The sequence below is a fragment of the Macaca mulatta genome, chromosome 7 (genome assembly GCF_049350105.2).
Source record: "Macaca mulatta isolate MMU2019108-1 chromosome 7, T2T-MMU8v2.0, whole genome shotgun sequence".
Classification (NCBI taxonomy): Eukaryota; Metazoa; Chordata; class Mammalia; order Primates; family Cercopithecidae; genus Macaca; species Macaca mulatta.
Genome location: NC_133412.1, coordinates 33,251,530 through 33,276,698, shown reverse-complemented (window position 1 = coordinate 33,276,698; position 25,169 = coordinate 33,251,530). Strand labels below are relative to the sequence as shown.

Here is a 25,169-nt window from a genome sequence, read left to right as displayed (position 1 = left end):
TTGAACTCAGGAGTTTGAGACCAACCTGGGAAATATGGTAAAACTCCATCTCTACAAAAAATACAAAAAATCACCTGGGCATGCTGGCACATGCCTATACTCCTGGCTACATGGGGGACTGAGTCAGGAGCATTGCTTGAGCCTGGGTGATTGAGTCTGCAGTGAGCCAAGATTGTGCCAACGCACTCCAGCCTGGGTGACAAAGTGAGGCCGTGTCTCAAAAAACAAACAAAAACAGGATTTGTGGCTCTTATCGGAACAAGATGATTAATTGCATGATAGTCTTAATCTGTTTAGGGTTGCTATAACAGAATTCCTAAGACCGTGTATTTTGTAAAGAAAAGTGGTTGATTTGGTATGTGGAAAGTTCAAGACTGGGCCTTTGCATCTAGTGAGGGCCTCAGATTGCTTCAAGTCATGACAAAAAGGGGAGGGAGACCTAGCATAGGCAAAGAAATCACATGGCAAGAGAGGAAGCAAGAGGGAGGTGTGCCAGCCTCTTTTTGACAAATAGAGAGGAACAAATAGAATGAGAACTCACTCACTCCCGAGGGAGGACATTAATCTATTCAGGAGGGATTTGCTCCCATGACCCAAATACCTCCAACTGAGACCCATCTTTCAATATTCCCACATTGGAAATCAAATTTCAACATGCAGTTTGGAGGGTACAAATATCCAAACCATAGAATGATAAGCAGAGACACACACACACACACACACACACACAGCAGCAGCAGCAAAATTCAGTCTCCAAAACTTAACATTTATAATATATGTCGGCCGGGCACAGTGGCTCACGCCTGTAATCCCAGCACTTTGGGAGGCTGAGGCGGGCGGATCACGAGGTCAGGAGATCGAGACCATCCTGGCTAACACGGTGAAACCCCGTCTCTACTAAAAATACAAAAAATTAGCCGGGCGAGGTGGCAGGCACCTGTAGTCCCAGCTACTCAGGAGGCTGAGGCAGGAGAATGGCTTGCAGTGAGCCAAGATCGCGCCACAGCACTCCAGCCTGGGCAACAGCGAGACTCCGTCTCAAAAAACAAAAAAAAAAAAAAACAAAAAACCCCCCAAAAAAAACCATTTATAATATGTGTCCAGAATATAATGCAAAATTACTTATCTAAAAGAACCAGGAAAATGGAAGGCATTGTCAGTAGAGAAAATATGCCCACAATAAATTTAAAAAATATGAAATGAAATGGAAATCATAAACAAAAGAAAATTCCAAGAGTGAAAAAACAGCATTTGAAATTAAAATTGTTGGGTAGATTTATCAGCCAAATGGAGAAGAGGAAAGATGAACTGAACTTAAAGATAGATCAGTAGAAATTGTTACCCAGTTGGAGGATGAGAGAGACAAGAGAGACAAACATTGGAGGTAAAAACAAAAAACAAAAAAACACAGCCTTGGGGATTTGTTAGATAATATATAAAAGTCTAACGTGGATATCGTTATATAATATCTTACAGTCTAACACAGAAAGGGGAGGAGAATGAAGAAGGCAAAATATTTTTTGGAGAAATATTGGCCAAGTTTTTTTTTCCAAATTTGATTAAATTCATATAGTATTGAAAAACGCCAAGCAGGATAATAAACACTAAGAACACAATGAGGTGCGTAATAGTCAAACTGTTGAAAGCCAGGTATAAAGAGAAAAATCTTGACAAAAAGAGAAAAATATGACCCTTTATATATGGGGGAACTACAAGTCAATTAATTACTGACTTCCTACCCAAAACGATAGAGACCAGGAGAAAATGGAACAATAAAATAACAACCATCAATCCATAATTTTATATTCAGTGAAAATATCCTTTAAGGAAGATGAGAAAATAACATTTTCCGAAAAAAAGACAACTAGAGAATTCATCACTGGCAGACCTGCCCTGTAAGATATCTTAAAGAAAGTCCTTTCCGCTGAAGAAAATTGAAACCAGATAGACACTCAGGTCCTCAGAAAGGAATAAAGAGCATCAAAAATAGTAAATATCTGAGAATATACAAAACATGTTTTCCTTTTATCATCATATCTTTTTAAAATAAAACATATGCCTATTGAAATCACAACATAAAACATTGTTTTGTAGGATTTATATTGCTGATGGAATACATATAACAACTGTGACATAAAGGATGGAGCAGGTGTAAATTATGGACCTATGTGGTAGAATGGTATAATACTAAGTATAAGTTGAATAAAAGATTAATGATGTGTAGTGTAATATCCAGAGAAACCAATAAAAAATAGCGCAAAAAATTATAGATAAAAAACAGTAGAAGTTTTAAAATGAAGTTGTTGAAAAACTAAATAAACAAAAAGCCAGGAACTTAAGCCGAGGGGTTCAAGACCAGCCTGGGCAACAAAGTGGGACCCTGTCACTACAGAAAGTCAAAAAATTAGCCAGGTGTGTTTGTATGCACCTGTGGTCCCAGCTACAAAGGAGGCTGAGGTTGGAGGATCACTGGAGCCCAGGAGGTCAAGGCTCCAATGAGCCGTAATTTTTTGCCACTGTACTTCAGCCTAGGTAACAGAGTAAGCCCCTGTCTCCAAAAAAAAGAAAAAAAAAATGCCAGAAAAGGAGAAACAAATGATCAAAAAAAGTAAACGAGGCCAGTTGTAGTAGCTCACACCTGTAATCCTAGCACTTTGGGAGGCTGAGGCGGGTGGATCACCTGAGGACAGGAGTTTGAGATCAGCCTGGCCAACATGGTGAAATCCCATCTATACTAAGACACAAAATTAGCTGGGTGTGGTGGCCCATTCCTGTAATCTGAGCTACTGAGGAGGCTGAGGCAGGAGAATCAGTGGAAGCCAGGAGGCGGAGGTTGCAATGAGCCAAGATCACACCATTGCACTCCAGCCTGGGCAAAATAACTAAACCATTAAAAAAAAAAAAAAAAAGTCAGAAAAGGAGGAACAAATGATCAAAAAAAGTAAAAGGGGCCGGGTGCAGTGGCTCACGTTTGTAATCCCAACACTTTGGGAGGCTAAGGCAGGTGGATCACCTGAGGTCAGGAGTTCGAGAGTAGCCTGGGCAACATGGTGAAACCCTGTCTCTACTAAAAATACAAAAATTAGCTGGGTGTGGTGGCGGGCATCTTAATCCCAGCCACTCAGGAGGCTGAGGCAGGAGAATTGCTTGAACCCGGGAGGTGGAGGTTGCAGTGAACCAAGATTATGCCACTGCACTTCAGCCTAGGTGACGAGTGAAACTCCATCTCAAAAACAAAAAAACAATGTAAAGGGCAGGAACAATGGAAAACAAACAATAAACCTGGTAGACCTAAATCCAATCATATCAATAATTACATGGAACATTAATGGATTAAAATAAATATGAGACAGAGGTTGTTAGGATAAATTAAAAAACAAGACCCAACTATATACTGTCTTATGAGATGCACTTAAAATATAAAGACATAGCTAAGTTGAAAGAAAGTGGAAGCAAAAATATATGCCATGCAATAAGCATAAAAAGACTGAAGTGGATATTAGTATCTGGTAGAATAGATTTAAACACAAACATTTTCAAACATTTCGTGATGATAAAGAATAAAGTCAATCAAGAATATATAACAATCATAAATGTATGTGTGCCTGCTAAAATAACTTAGAAAAATATGAATCAAAATTTGACGGAATTAAAGGGGAAATTTTTAAAACTCCCACCATCATAGTTGGAGGCATTAACACTTCTCTTTCAGCAGTTGATAAAACAACTAAATAAAAAAATCAAAAACATAAATTTGAACAATATTATGAACAACTTTGACCTAAAGAACACTATTTCTAACAACTTTCTTTTCAAGTGTACATTCTTTTCTTTTCAAGTGTACATTGTACATTCGCTAGCGTAGACCACATATGGGCTGTATTAGTTTATTGCTGCATAGTAATATTACCACAAACTGGCCAGGCGCGGTGGCTCACGCCTGTAATCCCAGCACTTTGGGAGGCCGAGGCGGGCAGATCACAAGGTCAGGAGATCGAGACCATCCTGGCTAACACGGTGAAACCCATCTCTACTAAAATTACAAAAAATTATCTGGGCATGGTGGTGGGCGCCTGTAGTCCCAGCTACTCGGGAGGCTGAGGCAGGAGAATGATATGAACCCGGGAGGCGGAGGTTACGGTGAGGCAAGATGGCACCACTGCATTCCAGCTTGGGTAGCAGAGTAAGACTCCGTCTCACATAATAATAATAATAATAATAATAACCAGTGGTTGCTTAAAAGGACGTACATTTATTGTCTCACAGTTTCTATGATTCAGAAGTTCCTGCATTGTTTAACTGGGTCCTCTGCTACAGGGTCTTGCAAAGCTGCTGTTGTTTTTTTTTTTTTTTTTCTATTTTTTTCTAATTTTTCTGTCTTGAAGTCTCTCACATGAGAGTGGCTGTAAACTCTAGCCGTGCCCTGATGAGACTCTAGGAATTTGGATATAGATGTTTACAATGTGCCTTTTATGGGTATTTCTTTATCCTGGCAAGTGCCCTCATGCCTAAGTGTCTTAGCTATGACCAGATGTCCCTCTCACAGCACATTTGCATATCCTGGCGGCTGCTCTTAGAGCTCTTGTCTGTGTCCAGTTTATTCCTACCAAAATAGCAGATAGCCACTCTCTAGGAGAATCCTGACAAAGAAGTTAGGGTCGAGTGTATCAGTCAGGTGAGACACAGGAGGCAACTCAACAAAACACACGAAATAACAGCGGTGTATTACTTAACAGATGCCAGAGAGAAGAGGGCAGCATGCCTCCCAGGGCCAACAGGAAGTGGGGAGCCATCCAGGACATGCACAGTCAACTAGTGGGTGGGGAACAGAAGAAAGAGTGCAAGGGACCTGTGGGCTGAGGCTTTTATTGGGATCCAGGGCATTTTCCAAACAGGTTTCCCTCAGGGAGTTGTCACTGGTGGGTTTAGAGCAAGCAGGCACAAATTTCATGGAGTCATGCTGTGTCTGAGAAATCTGTATTAGGGTTCTCTAGGGGGACAGAACTCATAGGATAGATGTATATACGAAAGGGAATTTAGTAGGAGAATTGACTCACATGATCACAAAGTGAAGTCCCACTGTAGGCCATCTGCAAGCTGCGGAGCAAGGAAGCCAGCCCGAGTCCCAAAACCTCAAAAATAGGACGCCAACAATGCAGCCTGCAGTCTGTGGCCGAAGGTATAAGAGGCCCCTGGCATGTCACTGGTGTTAAGTCCAACAGTCCAAAAGCTGAAGAACTTGGAGTCTGATGTTCGAGGGCAGGAAGCATCCAGCATGGGAGAAAGATGAAGGCCGGAAGACTCAGCAAGTCAAGTCCTTCCACGTTCTGCCTGCTTTATTCTAGCTGCCCTGGCAGCTGATTAGATGGTGCCCACTCAGATTGAGGGTGCGTCTGCCTCTCCCAGTCCACTGATTCAAATGTTAATCTCCTTTGGCGACACCCTCACAGACACACCCAGGAACAATACTTTGCATCCTTCAGTCTAATGAAGTTGACACTCGGTATTAACCATCACGGAGAGGGGATTACTGTGGCATATTTCTGCAGTCCTTGTGGATATGGGGTCAGTGGAGCAAGTCAAGTAGGTTGAATCTGGTTGCTTCTTAGGGAGGTGGTTACCAGGAGGCAGTTGTGTAAGGTACTTATCTGATTGACCACATTGAGGAGCCGAGAGGAGGTAGAGAACTGGAAACTGTGCTAAGGGTGACTAAGACCTGCTTCTGGTATAAAAATGTCCAACTTAACATTCAGTATGGATGCTGAGGCAACATAAAATTATAGGAATTCACTTCAGCTGTCATTAAGGTGTTGGTAGGGCTGTGGTCTTAGCTGAGGCTTGCTTAGGGAAGGATTCATTTCCAAGCTAATGTGGTTGCTGGTGGCATTCAGTTCCTTGCAGGCTGCCAGTCTGAGCGTTTCCATTTCTTGCTAGCTGTCAGCTGGAGGCCATCTCAGCTTCTTGCCATTCAGCAGCTCACAAGCTGGCAGTTTGCTTCTTCAAAGCTAGGAAGAGTCTCCTAGCAAGGTGGGTTACAATCTTATGTAATGTAATCACATACTTTGTCACCTTTGCCACAATATGTTGGTTAGAATATATAGATCCGTCCCATGCTTAAGAGGAGAGGAACACAAAGAGCATGAATATTAGGAGGTGGGGATAATAGGAGCTGCCCTAGTGCCTGCCACAATATTCTGGGCCTTAAAACAATAAACCACATTCTTTTGAAATGTGCATGGTACATTAACCAGCATAGACCATGTGTGGGTCCATAGGACAAGTTTCAGAAATTTTCAAAAGATTGAAATCATATAGAGGATGTTCTTTGAGAAAAATGGAATTCAATTGGAAACCAATAATATTAAGATCTAGAAAAACTACAAATATTTGGAATTTAATTAGCATACTTCTAAATAATCTATATGTCAAAGATGAAAATATTTTGAACTGAATGAAAATGAAAATAAAGCAATATCACAATTGTGGAATGCAGCTGAAGTTATATTCAGAGGGAAATTTATGTGTTTAAAATCCTTAACTTAGAAAAGGAGCAAGATGTAAATGAATGTTTTGAGTTCTGACCTTAATAAATTAGGGAAAAAAGAGCAAATTAATTCTAAAATAAGTAGAGAGAAGAAATAATAAAAACAAGGGCCAAAATCAATAAAAGAGAAAATGGACAATGATAGAAAAAAAATTACTGTAATCAAAAGCTTGTTATTTGAAGATATCAATTAAAGTTTTAAATCTATCTAGAATGATCAAGAGTTAGAGAGAAGGCACTAATTACTGGTAATGAGAATGAAAACTGGGGCATTGCTCTGGATCCTGTGGAAATGAAAAAGATAAAAGGAAAATATTTTGTACAATTTCATATCAATAAAGAAGTACACACAACTTAGATGAACTAGATAATAGTCTTGAAAGACACGGATTACAGAACTAGCCACAGAACAAATATAAAACTTTAATAGATGTTCATTATGGAAAGAAATTGAATTTGTTGTTAAAAGAAATTGAATTTGTTGTTAATTAAAGGAACTGAATTTGTCCTTCCTGCAAAGAAAACTCCAGGCCCACATTGTATCACTGCATACAACTATCAGACATTTAAGGAATAAATAATACAAGTTCTACACAAACACATTAAGAAAATGGAGGGCATTTCCCTACTCATTTTATTAGACTAGTATTATCTTGGTCCCCAAACAAGACACAGACATCACAAGAAAACTTAAAACCAATATCCCTCAACACAGATGCAAAAATGAAATTGAACATTATGTATCTATGTGTCACCAGGTAGGATTTTTCCTAGGAATACAAGGTTTGTTCAACATTAACAAATTTATCAATGCAATTCATCATATTCATACAGTAAAATAGAAAAAACACATGGTCATTTTGCTTGGCATGGAATGTGCCTTTGACAAAATCTAACACCAGTCATGATAAAATCTCTCAGCAAACTAACATAAAATACAAAGGTAGTTTAATATCTGAAAATTAACTGATGTAATACACTATATTAATAGAATAAAAGAAGACAGTCACCTTTTTTTTCTTTTTTTTTAAATTATACTTTAAGTTCTAGGGTACATGTGCACAATGTGCAGGTTTGTTACATATGTATACATGTGCCATGTTGGTTACATATGTATACATGTGCTGCACCCATCAACTTGTCATTTACACTAGGTACATCTCCTAATGCTATCCCTCCCCCCTCCCCCTACCCCATGACAGGCCCCGGTGTGTGATGTTCCCCACCCTGTGTCCCAGTGTTCTCATTGTTCAATTCCCACCTATGAGTGAGAATATATGGTGTTTGCTTTTCTGTCCTTGTGATAGTTTGCTCAGAATGATGGTTTCCAGCTTCACCCATGTCCCTACAAAGGACGTGAATTCATCCTTTTTTATGGCTGCATTGTATTCCATGGTGTATATATGCCACATTTTCTTAATCCAGTCTATCATTGATGGACATTTGGGTTAGTTCCAAGTCTTTGCTATTGTGAATAGTGCCACAATAAACATACATGTGCATGCGTCTTTATAGCAGCATGATTTATAATCCTTTGGGTATATACCCAGTAATGGGATGTCTGGGTCAAATGGTATTTCTAGTTCTAGATCCTTGAGGAATCGCCACACTGAGAAGACAGTCATCTTAATAAAAGCAGAAAACACCACTGACAAAATTCAACACCCATTCATAATAGAAACTCTCTGCAAAGTAGGAGTAGATGGAAATGTCCTAAACCTCATCAAGGGAATCTATGAAAAAACCCAGTAGCTAATCACCTACTTAATGCTGGCAGTTTGAAGGCTCTCTACTTAATCTCAGGAATAAGGCAAAGTTGCCTGCTTATATGTTCTATCCAACATTGTACTATATATTTTAGCCATGTAGTACAGCAAAGAAAAAATATCATAACAGGTCAAAAAGGAAGAAGTAAAACTGTCTTTATTTGCAGACAACATCGTTTGTAGGTAGATAACCCCAAGGAATCTACAGAAAAAGCTACTGGAAGAACTAATAAGTGAATTTAACACTGCCACAAAATGCAAAGTCAGTGTACCCAAAATCAGTTATATTTCTGTATCCTATCATTGAGCAATTGGATAATAAAATTTAAAAATGTGTTTACAATCGTGTAAATGTTAAATATTTAGAAATAAATGTACCAAAAGATTTGCAAGAAATGTAGCCTGAAAACTATAAAACAGTGCTGAGAGAAATCGAAGACCACATAAATCAATGGATACATATGCTGTTTTAATTAGAAGACTCAATAGTGTTAGGGTGGCATTTTTCTCCAAATTGATTAGATTTGGCACAGTCCCAATAAAAATCTCAGCAAGTTTTTTCAGAGACATTGATAAGATGATTTCAATATTTATATGGAAAGTCAAGGCACACAGAATAGCCAGAACAATTCCGAGAAGGAACAAAATTGGAAGACTTACGTTACCTCATTTCAAGACCTGCTACACAGTTATAATAAGAGACAGAGTGGCAATGGCATGAGAATAGACATATTGTTCAATGGAATGGAGAGTGTAGAAATACATGCACGTGTGTGTGTATGTGAGAGCGAGAGAGAGAATATATACACATATATGATCAGTTCCTGTTTAACAAAAAATGCTGAGGTAATTCAAGGGAAAGGGTAGTCTTTCATTACACAGCACTAGAACAACTGGTCTGTACAGAATGAAATGAATCTTGGCCCTTACCACACATCATACAGAAAATTAGGATGAGCTAAAATGATGAGACTTCTATAGGAAGACACAGGAAAAAAAATCTTTGCTCTATTGGGTTACACAAAGTTTTCGTGAACAGTACCAAAAAGGATGAGCCATAAAAGAAAACTGCCCCGAAAGGAACTTCAACACAATTAAAACTTTTCTTCTTTAAGAAACACGGTTATAGAAAATGCAAGCCATAGATTGGGAAAAAGTATCTTCAGACATATATCTGGCAACAACGTGAAAGTCCATCGACAAATGAATGGGTAATCTCATGTACCCCATAAACACATACACCTACTGTGTACCCATGAAAATTAAAAACATTAAAAAAAAGAAATGTGGGCTGGACATGGTGGCTCACACCTGTAATCTCAGCACTTTGGAAGGCCGAGGTGGGAGGATCACTTGAGCCCAGGAGTTCAAGACCAGCCTGGTGATGAGACCCTGTCTCTACAAAAAAATCTTTAAAAGTTAGCCAGGTGTGGTGATGCATGCCTGTGGTCCCAGCTACTCAGGAGGCTGAGGTGGGAGGATCACTTGAGCCCAGGAAGTTGAGGCTGCAGTGAGCCGTGTTCATGCCACCTCACTCCAGCCTGGGTGACAGAGAAAGACCCTGTCTCAAAAAAAAAAAAAAAAAAAAAATGTAGTCTAGATCCTTCTGTAGTTTATAAGTGTCATGACGGGGTGTCCATGCACATGTGTAAGATGTGCCACCCTTGAAGCTTGTTACAACATGGGCAGATTACCAATTTCACATGAAAAGAAAGAAATGTATATACATACAGTGTTTATTCAACCTTTAAAAAGGAGATTCTGCAATATGTGACTATACGGATTAATCACGATATTATGCTAACTGAAATGAGACAGTCAGAGAGAGACAGATACTTCATGTTTCCATTTATATGAGATATCTAAAATAGTCAAATTCATAGAATCAAAGAGTGGAATGCTGGTTGCCGTGTTGGGGTGAGGGGTGAGTAGAAATGGAAGTTAATAATTAACAGGCATTAAACTTGAGTCAAGCAGGAAGAATAAGCTCTAGAGATCTGCTGTACAATGTTGTGCCTAAAGTTAACATTAATGTATGTGCAGTTAAAAAGGTAAGAGGGTAGAGCTGCTGGGTGCAGTGGCTGACACCTGTAATCCCACGACTTTGGGAGGCTAAGGCAGGTGGATCACTTGAGCCTACAAATTTGAGACCGTCTCAGGCAACATGGTGAAAAACCCTGTTTCTACAAAAAAGCACAATTAGGCATGATGGTGTGTGCCTGTAGTCCCACTACTTGGGAGGCTGAGGTGGGAGGATTGCTTGAGCCCAGGAGGCGGAGGTTTCAAGTGAGCCGACTGCACCACTGCACTCCAGCCTGGGCAACAGAACAAGACTCTGTCTCAAAAAATGAAATGAAATGAATGAATAAATACGTAAATAAATAGGGTAGTGATCATGTTAAATATTCTTACCACAAGAGAAACAACGAAACAAAGATATCTGACAAAGGCCATTAACCCCCTATATATATGAAACCTCTTACAACTCAATATAATTAAAAGGCCAATTAAAAAGGGGCAAAACTCGACTGGGCACGATGGCGTACACCTGTAATTCCAGCACTTTGGGAGGCCAAGGTGGGCGGATCACCTGAGGTTGGGAGTTCAAGACCAGCCTGACCAACATAGAGAAATGCCGTCTCTACTAAAAATACAATAATTAACCAGGCGTGGTGATGCATTCTTGTAATCCCAGCTACTATACTAGGGAGGCTGAGGCAAAAGAATCACTTGAACCCGGGAGGCGGAGGTTGCGGTGAGCCGAGATTGTGCCATTGTATTCCAGCCTAGGCAACAAGAGTGAAACCCCATCTCAAAAAAAAAAAAAGAAAAAAGAGGCAAAACTCTTGAACAGTGTCAGTGTATTGTTCAAGTATATTTGTGTAGCTGGATGGTGAGATTAGGGATAGATACATAATTACATTTACATTTTGTATTTTTATATTTAATAGTATTAAGTTGTAAAAAACCGTGGATAAGATTGGAAAGGGAAAATGTAGAGAGAACAGAGGGGTGGGGCAATACCTAGGGAATATCAGTATTTAACTGGCAGATAGTAGAAGAGGAGCCTAAGTAAGCCACTGAAGGAACAGTTTGAGTGGTGTGAGGAGCACTGGAAGAGATGTGTCATAGAAGCGAAATGAGATGAGTGTTTCAAAGAGAAAATGGTCAGTAGTATCTAAAAACATAAAGAGGGCCAAAAAAAGAAGTATCTGGAAAATGTTGATTGCTTTAACAAGATTGGTGACTTTACAAGAGCCTTTTCACAGGAATGGATCTCAAGGGAAGAGACAGAAATCAGACTGTAGGGTTTTGAAGCATAATGGGAATTAAGGAAATGAAGTAAATGCGGTGGTATGCTACAGTGGTTAAGAGTATAGGCTGGGAGGCCGAGGCAGGCGGATCATGAGGTCGAGAAATCGAGACCATCCCGGCTAACATGGTGAAACCCCATCTCTACTTAAAATACAAAACATTAGCCAGGCGTGGTGGTAGGTGCCAGTAGTCCCAGCTACTCGAGAGGCTGAGGCAGGAGAATTGCTTGAACCCAGGAGAAGGAGGTTGCAGTGAGCCAAGATCGTGCCACTGCACTCCAACCTGGCGACAGAGCAAGAGAGTATAAGCCGGGCATGTTTGCTCATGCCTGTAATCCCAGCACTTTGTGAGGCTGAGGCGGGTAGACCACCTGAGGTCAAGAGTTTGAGACCAGCCTGGCCAACATGGCAAAGCTGTGTCTCTACTAAAAATACAAAAATTAGCTGGGCGCAGTGGCGCGTGCCTGTGGCTGTGGCAGGAGAATAGCTTGAACCCAGGAGGCAGAAGCTGCAGTGAGCCAAGATCGCGCCATTGTACTCCAGCCTGGCTTACAGAGTGATGCTTCATCTCAAACAAACAAAAAAGAGTATGGCCTCTGGAGCCAGGTGCTGGAGTTTCAATCCTGGCTGTCTGCTTTCTAGCTGTGTGATCTGTGTGAAATAAAGAAAGGAATAGTACCTACCTCACAGGTGGTTATAGAAATTCAAAGAATTAATATACGGGCTGGGCACTGTGGCTCACGTCTGTCATCCCAGCACTTTGGGAGGCCAAGGCAGGCAAGTCACCTGAGGTCAGGAGTTCGAGACCATCCTGGCCAACATGGTGAAACCCCGTCTCTACTAAAAATACAAAAATTAGCCGGGCGTGGTGTTGCACGCCTGTAATCCCAGCTACTCGGGAGGCTGAGGCAGGAGAATGGCATGAACCCGGAAGGCAGGGGTTGCAGTGAGCCGAGATTGTACCACTGCACTGCAGCCTGGGCGACAGAGCAATACTCTGTCTCAAAAAAAAAAAAAAGGAGAAAAAGAATTAATATACGAAACCTGCTTACAGCAGTATCTGGCACCGAGTAATTGCTATATAAGTGTTCTTGTTTTTATTATTAAAGATTATTCTCTGAAAAGGTTTGACTGGGAATGGAAGAAAAAGATGTATTTTGCTTTGCTGGAGAAGGGAGGGAAAGTCAAGGGGAGGAGGAATTTTAAAACATTTATATGCCTAGAGAAACCTAGATCAAAGAAAAAGCCAAAGGTCTAAAAGAGAGCAATGAGAACAGATGATGCAAGGCTCCAAAGTTCAGAGAACTGAATAAGGGGGGTGAGACTCAAAACAAGAGGACTCCTGACTCACTAGGTTAGGGGTAAGGATGGGTTCTGATAAATACCAGTATCTTGGGAGTGTTCTGGTGCCTTTGATTTTGGCCAATTAAGAGGTAACGTGGTATGAAGAAATGGAGTTGGGGGAAGGATAGTTTGGATTAGTTTGGAGGGGATTTGGTGGAGAATGGTGAGTACTTGGGATACCCATGGAACATAGGAGAAATTTAACCATGGACAAGTAAAGTGTTCAAAGTCTTGTGGTTTGCAACCCTATACATCACAAGAATTTCCTTCTCCATATCTCCTTGTAGAATTGGTTTTATTAACATCTAGTTATTTTATTTTAATTTTTTTTTTGAGACAGAGTCTTGCTCTGTCGCCCAGGCCTGAGTTCAGTGTTGTGATCTTGGCTCACTGCAAGCTCCACCTCCCAGGTTCACGCCATTCTCCTGCCTCAGCCTCCTGAGTAGCTGGGACTACAGGCACCTGCCACCACGCCTGGCTAATTTTTTTTTTTTTTTTTTGTATTTTTAATAGAGACAGGGTTTCACCGTGTTAGCCAGGATGGTCTTGATCCCGCTTCAGCCTCCCAAAGTGCTGGGATTCTAGGCATGAGCCACTGTGCCTGGCCACACCTAGTTATTTTTTTTAAGTGAAAACAGTTTGCCTTTACTTTGTAAGAAGAGTTTACACCCATGAGATAACTTGAGACAACCTGAGGTCTTACAAAACCAGTCTTAGAATCATTGAATTAACCATCTTAACTCAAAAGAAGAAATAATGTAATAAAAATCAAACAAAATTTTAAAAATCTAGGAAGGTTATAATCATTAGGCCTGTGATTAAAAGGTTTTCTTTCTAATTCTTTGTGTCTTTCACTAACATGGTACTTCAGGTTTTTAACGAGATGCAAAAATTACTTTAATTGCTTACCTGCCTAAGAATTCTGACTTTTAAATTCAGGAAATAATTGTAGATATAACTAACAAGGAAAATTGTGAATTGTATAGTCTGGGTGATCTGAGCTTGGGGTAAGCAATAATTAAAATTTTTCTTTTTTTTTTTTTTTAACAGTGATCCTTATGTGAGAGTGACGTTATATGACCCAGTGAATGGAGTTCTTACAAGTGTGCAAACAAAAACCATTAAAAAGGTTAGACTTAGCAATATTCAAAAGTTTTTAATGTACTTTGTTTTATTTTTAGAAGACAAAACATTATTTAGTTATACTATGTTTATTATTTTTCAGAGTTTGAATCCAAAGTGGAATGAAGAAATATTATTCAGAGTAAGTATATATTTTATTTTATTAAAGTGGAAAAGTAAGTTTTTTTCTCAGGAGGTTAGAATGATAAATTCTCAATTATAATATTTGAAAATGTATCTCAGAATTTGCTTGAAATTGTGAAAATGTAAAAGGAATTGAAATTGAGGATGACATAGTCCTGGAACCATTTGTCTTATGAAAAACATAAATGTAAAATAATGGAGAGGTAAAAGACTGGAATTATCTCATTCTAGTGAAACTGATTTAGAGACTGTACAGTAGTCTTATTCCAGTTGAGCAGATTCAGTGTTTTCTCATAAAGATGGTGCAAAATATATTTATGTCTCCCCAGTCGTTTATTATTAAACAGTTTAGGGCCTATCAAGTGAATACATTTCTTTTTATCCACACGTCATTCACATTGCTGCCTTTCCACCCCATCTGCCTCATTTACCATAGGAACAAACTCCAATCAGCAGTTATTTCCGGTTCCTCAGTAGGACCCTGAAACTGACAGTGTCTCTGTGTACCTGTTTAATATCAGAGTCCTTACTGTTGCCAGAATCGAAACCCTACCAGAGCAGTGGTAGAAGATGCATTTCAGGAATTTCCCCTCTCTGGATTATTCCCACTTGTATCATCCTTCAAATGTTCTTCCTTGTCCCCATTTTCCCCTTTAGCTGTTGACTTGTTTCTCTGTTCACCTGAATAAGGAACATTCATGGGAGAGTTGTCTACCCTCATCATTTCTGCTTCTCCAGGATGCTCCTTGACCCACTGTATTCTCGCTCACATCCCCGTCACTCAAATGAAACTGCTGTTATTCAGGTCCCCAGTGACCTCCCTGCTGCCAGGTTCATCTCATCTCATCTTACTCATGCTCTTCACAGCATCTGACATGGCAGATCATTCCTGAAACACCAGCCTCTCTGGAGGCTTCTATGGTACCATAGTTGATTTCAGTAAGGAAAACAGAAGCCGTTCTTCTGTACTTCATGTTAAAGATATTTTGTTTGTTTTGTTTTGTTCAATTTTAATAAAGTGAATTTGAAGGGAAGAAATTGCTGACACTAAGGGCAAGGAAGCTGTTGCTGAAGATCCAGCCAACAGCACCAATTAAGTTGCTTCTGTTTTTTCAGTTTGGCGTAAGATTTTCCCCACTCTTTGTAGTATGACATAAAAACAACATTTTAAATCAGTTAGGAAATTTTGGAATCTTGAAGAAATGATATTGAATCAATTGGATAGTCATATGAAGAAAAATGAAGCTAAATTTCTGTTTTTACTATTTCACCAGAATAAATTCCAGGCTTGATAATGTCTGGTTTTGATTGCTTTTTTGGCACAATTGTTGCTTAGGAGAGTATTTTTAAATTCCCAAGTTGTTGAGTTATTTATTTATTTATAATTTTGTTTTATTTTACTTATTTTGTTACATTTTTCTTAGAAACATATGTATTTTCAATATATTTCAAAGTTTTCTTTCTACCTCTTATGTTTTTTCTGATATTATTGGCTTGCCCATGTTAAATAATGTTTAGTCATAATAACAATGGATATATATTTGTCTTGTTTCAATTTTAGTGGGAATGCATCTAGCATGTCTCCGTTAAATATGGATAGCTTTTTGTTATTTATCATATTAAAGATGTATTCAGCTAATGCTGTTTTTTCAAGAGTTAAAAGAAAAAACGTATTGATACTTCCAATTTGAGCCATGATACAGTAACAGGATATCGGGCTTAACCTGATGTGTAAACAACCATAAAGCTGGTGGGGGGAAATAGGAGAAATGGGGGGAGGTGGGTCAAAGTGTACTGACTTTTAGTAGTAAGCTAGATAAGTTCTGAGATCTAACGTGTAGCATGGTGACTATAGTTAATAATACTGTGTGTACACTCGAAATGTACTAAGAGAGTAGATTTTAAGTGGTCTCACTATACACACACACAATGGTAAGTAACTATGTGTGGTGACAGATGTGTTAATTAATTTGATTGTGGTAATCATTTCACAGAGTATACATATATCAAATCACATGTATAATTTGAATATTTACAATCGTTATTTGTCATTTATAACTCAAGAAAACTGGAAAAAAGAAATCTACTTAGATATAGTGAAATAGATGGTTAAAATTTAAAAGATGCAAGGAGACATACCATGCAAAAGTAATCAAAAGAAACTGAGGTAGCCATATCAATGTCAGACAAAGTAGACCTTAGAATAAGGACAATTACTGGGCATACTAAAGGACCATTATATGATGATAAAAAGGGGAAATTCATGAAGAAGCCAGAAACAGCTCTAATTGCTTATGCACCTAATGACAAAGCTTTAAAATACCCAAAGCAATAAATGATAGAACTGAAAGGAGAAATGGGCAATTATCCTATGTGGAGAATTTAGCATTCTTCTTTTTCTCAGTAACTGGTAGAACAAGTAGAAAAAAAAAAATTGAGTAGTGATGTGGAAGTCCTGAAGAACACTATCAAGTTGATTTTACCTAATTGACATCTACAGACTCTCTACTCCAACAGTAGCAGAATATGTAGTCTTTTCAAGTACACATAGAGTAGTTACTGAGTAATCTGGGCCAAAGCCCAAACCCTAACAATTTTAAAAGAATAGAAATCATGCAAATTGTGGTCTGTGACTAGAATGAAATGAAAGCAAGAATCAATAACAAAAAGGTATCTAGAAAATCCCCAAATATTTGGATGATAAACACTTCTAAGTAGCTCATGGGTCAAATAAAAATTCTCAATGGAAATTAGAAGATATTTTAAGAGAATGAAACTTTTTGATGCGGTTGTTTGTTTTTTTCTTGTAAATTTGCTTGAGTTCTTTGTAGGTTCTGGATATTAGCCCTTTGGCAGATGAGTAGATTGCAAAAATTTTCTCCCATTCTGTAGGCTGCCTATTCACTCTGGTGGTAGTTTCTTTTGCTGTGCAGAAGCTCTTTAGTTTAATTAGATCCCATTTGTCAATTTTGGCTTTTGTTGCCATTGCTTTTGGTGTTTTAGACATGAAGTCCTTGCCCATGCCTATGTCCTGAATGGTATTACCTAGGTTTTCTTCTAGGGTTTTTATGGTATTAGGTCTAACATTTAAGTCTCTAATCCATCTTGAATTAATTTTTGTATAAGGAGTAAGGAAAGGATCCAGTTTCAGCTTTCTACTTATGGCTAGCCAATTTTCCCAGCACCATTTATTAAATAGGGAATCCTTTCCCCATTTCTGGTTTCTCTCAGGTTTGTCAAAGATCAGATGGCTGCAAATGTGTGGTATTATTTCTGAGGACTCTGTTCTGTTTCGTTGGTCTATATCTCTGTTTTGGTACCAGTACCATGCTGTTTTGGTTACTGTAGCCTTGTAGTATAGTTTGAAGTCAGGTAGCGTGATGCCTCCAGCTTTGTTCTTTTGACTTAGGATTGTCTTGGAGATGCGGGCTCTTTTTTGGTTCCATATGAACTTTAAAGCAGTTTTTTCCAATTCTGTGAAGAAAGTCATTGGTAGCTTGATGGGGATGGTATTGAAGCTATAAATTACCTTGGGCAGTATGGCCATTTTCATGATATTGATTCTTCCTATCCATGAGCATGGTATGTTCTTCCATTTGTTTGTGTCCTCTTTTATTTCACTGAGCAGTAGTTTGTAGTTCTCCTTGAAGAGGTCCTTTACATCCCCTGTAAGTTGGATTCCTAGGTATTTTATTCTCTTTGAAGCAATTGTGAATGGAAGTTCATTCATGATTTGGCTCTGTGTTTGTCTGTTACTGGTGTATAAGAATGCTTGTGATTTTTGCACATTAATTTTGTATCCTAAGACTTTGCTGAAGTTGCTTATCAGCTTAAGGAGCTTTTGGGCTGAGATGATGGGGTTTTCTAAATATACAATCATGTTATCTGCAAACAGGAACAATTTGACTTCCTCTTTTCCTAATTGAATACCCTTGATTTCTTTCTCTTGCCTGATTGCCCTGGCCAGAACTTCCACCACTATGTTGAATAGGAGTGGTGAGAGAGGGCATCCTTGTCTTGTGCTGGTTTTCAAAGGGAATGCTTCCAGTTTTTGCCCATTCAGTATGATATTGGCTGTGGGTCTGTCATAAATAGCTATTATTATTTTGAGATACATCACATCAATACCTAGTTTATTGAGAGTTTTTTAGCATGAAAGGCTGTTGAATTTTGTTGAAGGTCTTTTCTGCATCTGTTGAGATAATCATGTGGTTTTTTTCATTGGTTTTGTTTATGTGATGGATTATGTTTATTGATTTGCGTATGTTAACCCATCCTTGCATCCCTTGGATGAAGCCAACTTGATTGTGGTGGAAAAGCTTTTTGATGTGCTGCTGGATCCGGTTTGCCAGTATTTTATTGAGGATATTGGCATCGATGTTCATCAGGGATATTGGTCTAAAATTCTCTTCTTTGTTGTGTCTCTGCCAGGCTTTGGTATCAGGATGATGCTGGCCTCATAAAATGAATTAGAGAGGATTCTCTCTTTTTCTATTGATGGGAATAGTTTCAGAAGTAATGGTACCAGCTCCTCTTTGTACCTCTGGTAGAATTCAGCTGTGAATCCATCTGGTCCTGGACTTTTTTTGGTTGGTAGGCTATTAATTATTGCCTCAATTTCAAAGCCTCTTACTGGTCTATTCAGAGATTCAACTTCTTCCTGGTTTAGTCTTGGGAGGGTGTATGTGTCCAGGAATTTATCCATTTCTTCTAGATTTTCTAGTTTATTTGCATTCAGGTGTTTATAGTATTCTCTGATGGTAGTTTGTATTTCTGTGGGATTGGTAGTGATATCCCCTTTATCATTTTTTCTTGTGTCTATTTGATTCTTCTCTCTTTTCTTCTTTATTAGTCTTGCTAGCAGTCTATTTTGTTGATCTTTTAAAAAAAAAACCAGCTCCTGGATTCACTGCGTTTTTGAAGGATTTTTTTGTGTGTCTCTATCTCCTTCAGTTCTGCTCTGATCTTAATTATTTCTTGCCTTCTGCTAGCTTTTGAATGTGTTTGCTCTTGCTTCTCTAGTTCTTTTAATTGTGATGTTAGGGTGTCGATTTTAGATCTTTCCTGCTTTCTCTCGTGGGCATTTAGTGCTATACATTTCCCTCTACACACTCCTTTAAATGTGTCCCAGAGATTCTGGTACGTTATGTTCTCATTGGTTTCAAAGAACATCTTTATTTCTGCCTTCATTTAGTTATTTACCCAGTAGTCATTCGGGGGGCAGGTTGTTCAGTTTTCATGTATTTGTGCATATTGGGGTGAGTTTCTTAATCCTCAGTTCTAATTTGATTATGCTGTGGTCTGTGAGACAGTTTGTTGTGATTTCTGTTCTTTTACACTTGCTGAGGAGTGCTTTACTTCCAATTATGTGGTCAATTTTAGAATAAGTGCCATGTGGTGCTAAGAAGAACATGTTGATTTGAGGTGGAGAGTTCTGTAGATGTCTATTAGGTCCACTTGGTGCAGAGCTGAGTTCTAGTTCTGGATATCCTTGTTAATATTCTGTCTCATTGATCTGTCTAATATTGACAGTGGGATGTTAAAGTCTCTCATGGTTATTGTGTGGGAGTCTAAGTCTCTTTATAGGTCTCTAAAGACTTGCTTTATGAATCTGGGTGCTCCTGTATTGGGTGCATATATATTTAGGATAGTTAGCTCTTCTTGTTGAATTGATCCCTTTACCATTATGTAATGGCCTTCTTTGTCTCTTTTGATCTTTGTTGGTTTAAAGTCTGTTTTATCAGAGACTAGGATTGCAACCCCTGCTTTTTTTTTTTTTTTTTTTTTTTTTTTGCTTTCCATTTGCTTGGTAGATCTTCCTACATCCCTTTATTTTGAGCCTATGTGTGTCTGCACATGAGATGGGTCTCCTGAATACAGCATACTGACGGGTGTTGACTCTATCTAATTTGCCAGTCTGTGTCTTTTAATTGGGGCATTTAGCCCATTTACATTTAAGGTTAATATTGTTATGTGTGAATTTGATCCTGTGATTATGATGTTAGCTGGTTATTTTGCCCGTAACTGATGCAGTTTCTTCATAGCATCGACGATCTTTATAATTTGGCATGGTTTTGCAGTGGCTGGTACCAGTTGTTCTCTTCCATGTTTAGTGCTTCCTTCAGGAGCTCTTGTAAGGCAGGCCTGGTGGTGACAAAATCTCTCAGCTTGTCTATAAAGGATTTTATTTCTCCTTCACTAATGAAGCTTAGTTTGGCTGGATATTAAATTCTGGGTTGAAAATTCTTTTCTTTAAGAATGTTCAGTATTGGCCTCCACTCTATTCTGGTTTGTAGGGTTTCTGCTGAGAGATCCGCTGTTAGTCTGATGTGCTTCCCTTTGTGGGTAACCTGACCTTTCTCTCTGGCTGCCCTTAACATTTTTTCCTTCATTTCAAACTTGGTGAATCTGACAGTTATGTATCTTGGAGTTGCAATTCTTGAGGAGTATCTTTGTGGTGTTCTCTGTATTTCCTGAATTTGAATGTTGTCCTGTCTTGCTAGGTCGGGGAAGTTCTCCTGGGAAATATCCTGAAGAGTGTTTTCCAGCTTGGTTCCATTCTCCCTGTCACTTTCAGATACACCAATCAAACAGAGTTGGTCTTTTCACATAGTCCCATATTTCTTGGAGGCTTTGTTCATTTCTTTTTATGCTTTTTTCTCTAAAGTTGTCTTCTCACTTTTATTTCATTAATTTCATCTTCAATTACTGATATCCTTTCTTCCACTTGATCGAATCAGTTACTGAAGCTTGTGCATGTGTCATGAAGTTCTCATGCCATGGTTTTCAGCTCCATCAGGTCATTTAAGGTCTTCTCTACACTGTTTATTCTAGTTAGCCATTTGTCTAACCTTTTTTAAGGTTTTTAGCTTCCTTGCAATGAGTTAGAACATGCTGCTTTAGCTCGGAGAAGTTTGTTATTACCGACCCTCTGAAGCCTACTTCTGTCATCTCATCAAAGTCATTCTCCTTCCAGCTTTGTTATGTTGCTGGAGAGGAGCTGCGGTCCTTTGGAGAAGAAGAGGCACTCTGGTTTTTAGAATTTTCAGCTTTTCTGCTCTGGTTTCTCCCCATCTTTGTGGTTTTATCTACCTTTGGTCTTTGAGGTTCGTGACATACAGATGGGGTTTTGGTGTGTATGTGCTTTTTGTTGATGTTGATGCTATTCCTTTCTGTTTGTTAGTTTGCCTTCTAATACTCAGGTCCCTCAGCTGCAATTCTGTTGGATTTTGCTGGAGGTCCACTGCAGACCCTGTTTGCTTGTGTATCACCAGCGGAGGCTGCAGAACAGCAAATATTGCAGATCAGCAAAATTGCTGCCTGATCCTTCCTCTGGAAGCTTTGTCCCAGAGGGGCACCTGCCTATATGAGGTGTCTGTTGGCCCCTACTGGGAATTGTTTCCCAGTTAGGTTATACAGGGTTCAGGGAGCTTGAGGAGGCAGTCTGCTTGTTATCAGAGCTCCAGTGCCATGCTGGGAGAATCACTGCTCTCTTTAGAGCTGTCAGATGGGGACGTTTAAGTCTGCTGGAGTTTCTGCTGCCTTTTGTTCAGCTATGCCCTGCTAACAGAGGTGGAGTCTATAGAGGCAGTAGGCCTTGCTGAGCTGAGGTGGGCTCCGCCCAGTTCGAGCTTCCCAGCCACTTTGTTTACCTACTCAAGCCTCAGCAATAGTGGACACCCCTCACCCCACCAGGCTGCAGACTGTTAGGTCAATCTCAGACTGCTGCGCTAGCAGTGAGCAAGACTCCGTTGGCGTGGTATCCACCGAGCCAGCCATGGGAGAAATTCCCTGGTCTGCCAGTTGCTAAGACTATGGGAAAAGTACAGTATTTGGCCGGAAGTGTCCCGTTTTTCCAGGTGCAGTCTGTCACAGCTTCCCTTGACTAGGAAAGGGAAATCCCCCAACCTGTTGTGCTTCCCAGGTGAGGCAATGCCCCATCCTGCTTTGGCTTGCCCTCTGTGGGCTGTAACCACTGTCCAGCCTGTCCAAATGAGATGAACCAGGTACCTCAGTTGGAAATGTAGAAATCACCCATCTTCTGCATTGATCACACTGGGAGCTGCAGACCAGAGCTGCTCCTATTTGGCCGTCTTCCAATCATTACATCTTAAAGCTCTAAAATAATCTCCTTTGACTCTGTGTCTCACATCCAGGTCACACTGATGCAAGGGATGGTTTCCAAAGGCCTTGGGTGTCTCCACCCCTGTGTCTCTGCAAGGTACAGCCCCTTTAGCTGCTTTCACAGGCTAGTGTTGAGTGCCTGCAGGTTTTGCAGGCAAATAGTGCAAGCTGTTAATCTCCCATTCTGGGGTCTGGACAATAGTGGCCCACTTCTCACAGCTCTACTCGGCAGTGTCCTAGTCGGAACCCTGTGTGGGGACTCCAGTCCCACATTTGCCATCCACACTGCCCTAGTAGAGGTTCTCCATGAGGGCTCTGCCCCTGCAGCAGACTTCTGTCTGGATAGCCAGGCATTTCCATACATCCTCTGAAATCTAGGAAGAGCTCCTAAGCCTTAGCTCTTGTCCTCTGCACACCTTCAGGCTTAACACCATGTGAAAGCCACCAAGACTTATAGTTTGAACCTTCTAGAGCAGCAGCCTGAGACATATCTGGGCCCTTTTTACCCACAGCTGGAGCTGGAGTGGCTAGGACTCAGAGAGCAGTGTCCCACAGTTGTGGAGGGCAGCAGGGCCCAGGGCCTGGCCTGTGAAATCATTCTTCCCTTCTAGTCCTCTGGGGCTGTGATAGGAGGAGCTACCACAAAGGTCTCTAAAATGCATTCAAGGCATCTTCCCCATTGTCTTGGCTGCTGTGAACATTCAGCTCCAACAGCTGGCTTGAATTCCTCCCCACAAAATGGGGCTTTCTTTTCTACCACTTGGTCAGGCTGCACATATTCCAAACTTTTATGCTCTGCTTTCCTTTTAAATATAAGTTCCAGTTTCAGATCATTTCTGTGAATGCATATAAGCATATGGTTAGAAGTGGCCACATCTTGAACACTTTGCTGCTTAGAAATTTCTTCTACCAGATACCCTAAATCATCTCTTTCAAGTTCAAAGTTCCACAGATTTCTAGAGCAGGGGCACAGTGCTGCCAGTTTCTTTGCAGAAGCATAGCAAGAGGGACCTTTATTTCAGTTCCCAAAAGATTCCTCATCTTCGAGACCTTCTCAGCCTGGACTTTCCTGTCCATATCACTATAAGCATTTTGGTCACAACCATTCAACAAGTCTCTAGGAAGTAAGTTCTACCTTTCCGCCATCCTCCTTTCTTCTTCTGATCTGTCCAAGCTGTTTCATTCTCTGCCCGTTACCCACTTCCAAACTTGCTTCCACATTTTCAGGTATCTATATAGCAATGCCCCACTTCCCAACACCAATTTTCTGTATTAGTTTGTTCTTGCATTGCTATAAAGAACTACCTGAGACTGAGTAATTTATAAAGAAAACGGATTTAATTGACTCACAGTTCCACAGGCTGTACAGGAAGCGTGGCTGGGGAGGCCTCAGGGAACTTAACAATTATGACAGAACGTGAAGGGGAAGCAGGCTCATCTTACATGGCCAGAGAAGGAGGAGGAGAATGAAGCGGGAAGTACTACACACTTTTAAGCAACCAAATCTCATAAGAAGTCACTCACTGTCACCAGAGCAGCAAGGGGGAAGTCTGCCTCCATGATCCAGTCACCTCCCACCTGGCCCCTCCTCCAACATTAGGGATTACAATTTGACATGAGATTTGGGCAGAGACATAATTCCAAACCATATCAGATACCATACAAACACCAGAAAAAATATGCTAACGGTTGTGTTAACATCACCCAAATTAGACTTCAGGACAGTCTTGCCAGAGACGAAGAGGGCATTTCATGATTATAAAGGGTGAATTCAACAAGAAGACATACAATCTGAAATGTGTATGGACCTAGTAATAAATCTTTAAAATTATGAAGTAAAAATTGACAGAACTAAATAAATAAACAAATCCACAATAGTTGATTTTGTCACTTTTCTCTTAGTAACTGATATAACAACTAGACAAAAAATTTAGTAAATACATAGATGATTTGAACAACACTAGCAATCGAGTTAACCTATTTGACATGTATAGAACACTACAGCTAATACCCAAGTGTATATTCTTTTTATATGCCCGTGGAACATTTACCGAGATAGACCACATATTGGGCCATAAAACAAGTTTCAATACACTTAAAAGGATTGAAATTCAACAGGATTGGTTGAGCGTGATGGCTTACGCCTATAATCCTCGCACTTTGGGAAGCTGATGCATGCAAATCAATTGAGGTCAGGAGTTTGAGACAAGCCTGGCCAACGTGATGAAACCCCGCCTCTACTAAAGAAAAAATATATACAAAAATTAGCTGGGTGTGGTGGCGTGCACCTGTAATACCAGCTACTTGGAAGACTGGTCACGAGACTCACTTGAACCTGGGAGGCAGAGGTTGCAGTGAGCTGAAATCGCGCCACTGGACTCCAGCCTGGGTGACAGAGTGAACCTCTGTCTCAATAAAAAAAAACAAAAAAAAAGAAAGAAATTTAACAGGATAGGTTCCCTGATCACAACAGATTTAAGTTAGAATTCAGTAACACATGTATATATGTATCACAAATGTTTAGAAATTAAACAAGTTTCTTTTGAATAAACCATGGATCAAAAAAGAAAATATAAGGAAAATTAAAAAGCATTTTAACTGATTGATTGTTAAAGTGTAACATACCAAAATATGAGCTGAAGCTAATTCAGTGCTTAGAGATTAATTTATGCCTTTAAATACTTATATATAAATGAAGAAATATTCAAAATCATTGATCTAAGCTTCCACCTTAAGTTCTTTAAAGAAAAAGAAGGAAAAAAGTAAGAATAGAAATCAATGGACACAAAGTAGAGAAAATAAATAAAACCA

General features: G+C 39.7%; 1 protein-coding gene and 1 non-coding gene across 2 annotated transcripts in view; both read left to right on the top strand.

Moving 5' to 3' along the window:
• The window catches only part of NEDD4 (NEDD4 E3 ubiquitin protein ligase), a 167,118-nt gene that overhangs the window by 26,709 nt on the left and 115,240 nt on the right, over positions 1 to 25,169 (top strand). The window contains exons 3-4 of the mRNA XM_015142301.3: positions 14,019 to 14,097; positions 14,194 to 14,232. Of these exons, the coding sequence (XP_014997787.1) occupies positions 14,019 to 14,097; positions 14,194 to 14,232 (118 nt within the window). The remainder of the gene's footprint in view (positions 1 to 14,018; positions 14,098 to 14,193; positions 14,233 to 25,169) is intronic.
• Positions 9,911 to 10,014, top strand: LOC114680056 (small nucleolar RNA U13). The gene has a single exon (XR_003732130.1). It is a non-coding gene; the product is annotated as a small nucleolar RNA U13 (small nucleolar RNA).